Source organism: Vanacampus margaritifer, chromosome 2 (genome assembly GCF_051991255.1).
Source record: "Vanacampus margaritifer isolate UIUO_Vmar chromosome 2, RoL_Vmar_1.0, whole genome shotgun sequence".
In the NCBI taxonomy this organism is placed as follows: domain Eukaryota; kingdom Metazoa; phylum Chordata; class Actinopteri; order Syngnathiformes; family Syngnathidae; genus Vanacampus; species Vanacampus margaritifer.
This window is the reverse complement of record NC_135433.1, coordinates 40,306,104-40,312,686: the sequence shown is the minus strand read 5'-3', so window position 1 is coordinate 40,312,686 and position 6,583 is coordinate 40,306,104. Positions and strand designations below refer to the sequence as shown.

Below are 6,583 nucleotides of genomic sequence, written 5' to 3'. Positions count from 1 at the left end.
TTAAATGACAATGACACAGCATATTTTATTATAAAAATCACGAAACAATATTTTATTACACATAGCAAAAACAGGAGAACAATTATGTTAACTCAAATCAGTTTTAGTTGGACTAATATTTGTTTCTTTATGTTGATCATTTTTGCTTTACGTTAACTGTATAGCAAGCGCAAACACGCACACACACACACAATTATGATAGTCCCAGATATAAATGAAGCACAATGCAACAAAATGTAAAGACTGAATTTGAGTTGTTGTTTTTTTAATTCAATAAATAATTTTTGAAATACACAAATGCAATTGTGGATAACTTATTTCGAAAAGGCGCTTAAAACAACAGATGTATCAAGTGAAACCTTTCTATCTCCCCACACATGTTTAAAAACAAACATTACCTTAGCCCTGATCTTTGCAAAACACTTTCTGCTGTCCTTTCTTTGATCAAACGAAGTCAATGAGTAAAAAAACTAAACAAATACAGACATGGCATGTTTTTCTATAAATTTGGCAATGCTGTGTAGAAGTTACACACCTGAGTTGGCTTTAGAAATAATAAAACAAGTCCTAAGAAGTTCTGTACACCGACTAATGTTTTTCACGTTCAAACTGATTGTTTCCATCAATCAATCAAATCCAACCTAGTCAAGCACCCTGCATGTTCTATGAATATGGCTTTTTACACAAAATCCAAACACTACAGAAGCATATTACTGCTACACAAACATTCAGTATCACGTTCTAATGTAATAAATTCCACATTTTAATGTGATAAATTTCATGTTAAAATGTGATAAGTTTCACATTACAACATGGCAAGTTCGACTCTGCATTCAGCAAAACAAAACAGAGCAATTTCTTCCGGTTCAGGCAATTAGCAGAGTCTTATTTTTCCATCTTATAAAGCCAAGTTACTATCTTTATAATTATGCTGCTCTTGTATAATACTGAAAATAAATTAGGCCAAATTCAATTCAAAAGATTTAAGATTTAAAAAGACACACATTGGGCTCTGCCGCAAGATATTGCTTCATTTTGTTTTGCCGAATGTGCAAGTCAAACTTTTGTTAACGCGAAACTTGCCACGTTGCAACGTGAAATTTGTCGCATTAAAATGTAATAGTGGACTTTTTTTTTGGTGTGGCAGCAATAGCTTCCATAGAATTCTCAACCTCCACAAGGGATTACATACTATACGCACTACATGCCACCTTTTCTTGATCAACATGCCAGAAAAACACTGATGGCTTGACTTAAAAAGAGGCACAGTTAGGCTATCAGGTACCAAAAAAAATGTCTATGGGTCAGTATCAGTACCAAACATAATAAAATGAAAGTCCTTTTTTTTTTTAACAAACAAAACTGTACACATTAATGCATAGTAAAACGAGAGCAATAGTGGCGCAAAAATAAAAGCGTGACAACACAATAACCCCCCTAAGAATCCCCAATTTTCTTTTCCATACAGTGTTTCCTTGGAGACCAAGACGCTTGCTCCATTATTTACCTTCGTATTTTGGATTGACCACCGTGGTAACAGCACTCTTGTAGATGGGATTCTCACCCTATAGGGGGGGAAACAAACAAACGTGTTTTAACAGAGCTCTAGGGGTGCACCCATTTTCACAATAATGCAAGCGAACAAAATTTTTTTCCATCTTTTTTTTTCTCTCCAACAATAATGTTTAAAGGTAGGGTCCGAAGCATTTCTCTAAAGAATGAACGCTGGATGAATACAAATGAAATCCATCTCAATCAACACCTCTGAGCTTCTGTTAATGTGTGCTGGTTATTTCATCCTTAATCTCCCCTCTTCCTGCCTGTTTTTGGCTTTTGTTTTAACCTGGCCGGGACGCTTCTGGGTGCTCAATAGTTTCCCTCCAGCCAATCACAGAGCGGAGGGCGTGCCACTGTGGGCCGGTGTACTACTGAAGGGCGCTGATTTGCCGAGGCGAGCTGAAAGTATTATTGCGCATGCGCTCAGTGCCAGTCTGTCGAGGCCATCAAGGCATACTAAATGATGGAAATGAACAGAAGTCCTTTATTCCCATTCATATGGGTTTTAACTGAAGGAGAGGCTCGGGGCTGAAGAGTGGCGCGGAATTAAGAGCCAAACATAGAATGCTAGGCTGCTAATTTAGCAAAATACTACAATAAGCTACCAGTGCTGGGCTGAGTTGCTGTCAGAGGCTGGGGGCGTGAACCGTTGAGATCAATGGGAGGAACATCAGTTTAGAATGTTGTGTTTGCAAACTGCAACGGAAATACGTCAGACTCGAGCTTTAAATAAGAAAATAATTCCCTTTCATGTGGCAAAAATGTTCCATTTTATGAGAACAGCATAAAATCGCAAAACACTCCACCCGATAATTTTACAAAAGTAAAGCAGAAGGGGAAATTTTTTTTTGCTAATTATTTCACGACGCTAATTTATTTGTCAACATTAAAAAAAAAAAAGTAAAAACGAGTAAAGAAAAATCAATAAATCTTATTTCCAAAATTTAACTTGAGAAAAAAGTAATTTTCACAAAAATAATACAGCCATTATAAGAACCCCCCCAAGAGGGTATGGTTATTTTAAGTCCTTATTGCTGCTAAACAAACCAATACCGCTCTCAAACTTTTATATATTTTAGAGAACATGTGAGAGATTACATTTCATGAAAAAAGACACGTGATTCACAAGGTCAATTAAAACAAAAGGTCAAAAGGTTACTAAAATATGCACCAATCCTCTAAAGGACTGCAAATTTGGAATCCTTGTTGATTTCCCTTTTCAACAATACCCGTTTTGTGAAAATTGACCCAGTAGTTCCAGGGATATGAGGGTTCAAGGGAAAGCGGCCACGCCCCTTTTCTCTGAAAATTATTCAAATTCGGCGGGCCGTACCTCCCAAACCCCTGCTTTGATTTACCTACAATTTAAGATGTAATGTTGTGCCAATCATGATGAACAATATCAACAAGTTTAGTTAAAATTTAAATCTTTAAAAAAAAATTTTTTTTTGGGGGGGGGGGGGGGGGATTTGGGATGGAACGACCCAAAACTTAATAACATTATAACAAACATTATTGTTTATAAATTTTATAAAATAGTGGAAATCGATTCATTCATTTGCATGAAAATAAAGTGGAAATATGACAAAAACATGTAAAGTCATGAAGCTGTCATATTATTATTTTTTTTATATATATATTCTAAGAATAATGGTTGCATTGTTCGGTTTGTAAGGAAGGCATGTGACTGACCGTGTCCCACTTAGCGTTCATCTTCTCCTTTTCAAACTTGGCGAACTCTCGGCGGTCGTGAATGATCATGAGCAGCTTGAGGATGAGCAGCAGAGCCAATCCGATCAAGACGATGCCGGCGACGACTCCGGCTACGATTGGGATGATATCAGGACCCGCTGGGCATTCTGTTAAAAAAAAAGAAAAAAAAAAGAAGACATGTATCCAATAGAATAAAAAGAGCTCTGCTTCCAAAGGATAAGTCAACAAGGGCCTTTTTGGTTATTCCTTTTGTGATGTCACCACAGAGAGACACCAGTGATGGTGATTTTTGTCAGTTTTGAATGACATAATAAAGGGGGATCTATATCTTTACAAGAATAAAATCGGAATGCGAGGAAAGGCGTTAACTATTTTTAAAATGGTTAATACATTTTAAAAAAAAAATCTGAAGAGAGACAAATACCACCTAAAAGAGTAATACGCAATTTTTTCAAGAACAAGATTAGATGACAGAACTTCTTGAACAACTACTACTGCAATTTATATTTTGTCCACACAGTTTGTGTCACTTGGAAAAACATGTCAACTAGGGTCCGAATTCTGATGACACAGCACAATGTACACGTTTAGCACGCCATCTTTAGTACCCAGCATCTCCACCACGTAGACCTCCTTGGTGTCGTTCCTGATGGCGAAAGTGTAGTAGAACCAACAATCGTTAGCGTCTCTCTCCTTGCAGTGCGTGAGTGGGAAGCTCTGGTCGGTGGGCTGAGGAAGCTTCTCGCGGTCCTTCACTTTGATCAGCACAAAGTCACTGCAGTCGCGCTCGCAGGTGTCCTTCTTCTCGCCTGCTTGGAACGCTCGGCACTGCACACACTCCCTAAGAAGAACATCAGAATATTAGGAGAAAAAAATGCAAATTTATAAAAATAAAGCTGAAGTTCTACAAAAAATAATCTAAATTTTACAAGTCACAATTTCACAGAAATATAATTGTATTTGCAGTCCTTGAGTCCTAAAATAAAATCAACAATTCAGCATATTTACAGAAAAAAAAACATTGTAAAAAATTATAATAAAAAAATTTAAATTTTGGAGACCAAAGTCCCAACATTTGGATTTAGTAGATTTACAAAAGATTCTTTTACATTTTTATGAAAGTAATTCTGCCTTTTACAGTTCAAGTAAAACTTATTAAACTAAAGTTTAAACTTATGTATTTATTTAACCTTTATTTAAAAAGGTAAAATGTTTGAGAACTAATTCTCATTTACATACATGATCTGGACTGTTGAAATAAAAATAATAATAATAATAAAGCTGAAATTTTTACAAAAAATAGTGTGAATTTTACAAGACTGAAGTCATTAACGAAATTTATAGAACATCATATCAGATTTTTTTTAATTACAAAAAGACGTAATTTTATGGCACTTGATTCACAATGTAAAAAAATGCTGCAATTATAAACTCAGAATATTATGAGAACAAATTTATTTACAATAATGTAATACCCCCCAATTTATTTATTTTTTAAAGATTTCAAGATTTCCCCTAAAATGTTAACGTAACTTTGGTTTGTATTTTGTACTGACTTGTGCTCAGCGCAGACCCCGGGGCAGGTGGGGCAGATCTCACAGGTGGGTCCCTGGAACTTGGGGTTGGTGCATTTGCAGACGCCGCACTCGCAGGTTCCCCGACCATTGCAGATCTGTCCGTTCTTGGCCAGGCAGGTGGACGTGTCCAGGGAGCAGTCGCATGCACTGCCCGTGTAGTTGTTGTCGCACATGCACACGCGACACTCGCAACGACCGTGGCCTGACAACACACACGCACACGCACACACGCACGCACACACGCACGCACGCACGCACGCACACGCACACGCACACGCACACGCACACGCACACGCACACGCACACACACACACAGCACAAATTTATGTGCAGTACCTCTAATTGCGAGTGTGTTAAAGAAAAAACAAATCTGAGTAATAAAGACTTAAAAATGAATAAAAAAATATTTAAATAAATACATACTGTACATAAATAAATAAAAGACTTCTAAAACAGTTTGATTCCACGACTTGAAGAAATGGCAGCTACTCATGCCTACCTCCGCAGAGCTTGTTGTTGGAGCGGTCGCAGTTGAAGTTGTCACACTCGCAGTACTTTCCACTGTAGATTTCAGTTGGGTTGTCTCTCTTCTTGCACTCGCAGGTTCCGCACACGCAGTCGCCGTTATTGCTGCAGATGTCCGTGCCGTTGTCCTTGCGGCAATTAGCATCCAGATCCTCCGTCCGAACCTCGTCCGTGCTGCACTCGCACAGACGTCCTATGCGACCTTCGTTGCATCTGACAAAACAAAATTACCTGAATATTACACTGGTATTCTCGTCAAATTGCATATTTTGAATTGAGAATGCTTATCAGTATTGCTATATGCTCCATTCATTTATGTTCCTGCTCCAAGCGTGCTAGTAAAGTTGTCTGAAGGTGAATAATTATTGTAATATCTGTGCTATTTTCTGTTAGCCAGTCTATGGCGTTTTGCATTATATGTTAGCCTTAAGCTAGCAGACTTTCATTAGATGGAATTATATTTTGCTTGGTTAAGCACTTTGGTGTTGGTTGTACAAACTTTATTATGTTTTATTTTATGTGTCACTTTTAGAGTAAATATCAACTAGGCGTGACAAACAGCTTGAATCAGGTACGCTTCACTTCTTTGGAGAACAGTGAGCGAGAGAATCTTCGTTTCCTTCTTTTGTGATACAATTTTTGACAGTGAGCGAGAACAGGCCTTAAGGAATACTTTAAAATATATTTTTGAGTTTAAATGTGTTGAAAACATATGGGAGGAATAAAAGTTTTGAATTTTTTTTTTGTATGGGCTCTCAAAGCAGTGGTTTTAAGAGTGGTATAAGAACCATTCGCTCGCTCCCTTTAGTAGTAAGCCAAAAAAAGCAATGAATTAAATTTAATTTACCACAATTAAAATATGCAATACAATCAAATACGCTATGCAGTACTTTTTTTTAACCTTAAGTACAGTAATTTTATTTAATACAATTGAATTGTTCAGTTTAACTTCTATATGTAACAATACATTTTGAATGTAATTGTTAAAGAGTTTTTCTTTTAAAACACTTAAAAGTATGATGTATATTCAACTAATTTGTGACGCAAAACTATTACGTTATATTGAAATAACATTGCATTATTGTGCAATACATAATTATATTTCTTTTATTATTATCATTATTATTACTTTCACTAAAACTGAGTTAAAGCAATCGTGGTGTTGATGATAGCCAAGCCTGTTGCTAATAACCCCGAAGTGGATCTCTTTC

General features: G+C 36.6%; 1 protein-coding gene across 1 annotated transcript in view; it reads right to left on the bottom strand.

Moving 5' to 3' along the window:
* LOC144043420 (integrin beta-1-like) overlaps nt 1-6,583 on the bottom strand; it is a 24,936-nt gene continuing 18,353 nt past the window's right edge. Inside the window, exons 11-15 of the mRNA XM_077557032.1 lie at nt 5,347-5,585; nt 4,827-5,049; nt 3,879-4,111; nt 3,250-3,416; nt 1-1,565 (exon numbers count right to left, since the gene is read on the bottom strand). Of these exons, the coding sequence (XP_077413158.1) occupies nt 1,500-1,565; nt 3,250-3,416; nt 3,879-4,111; nt 4,827-5,049; nt 5,347-5,585 (928 nt within the window). The 3' untranslated portion in view covers nt 1-1,499. The remainder of the gene's footprint in view (nt 1,566-3,249; nt 3,417-3,878; nt 4,112-4,826; nt 5,050-5,346; nt 5,586-6,583) is intronic.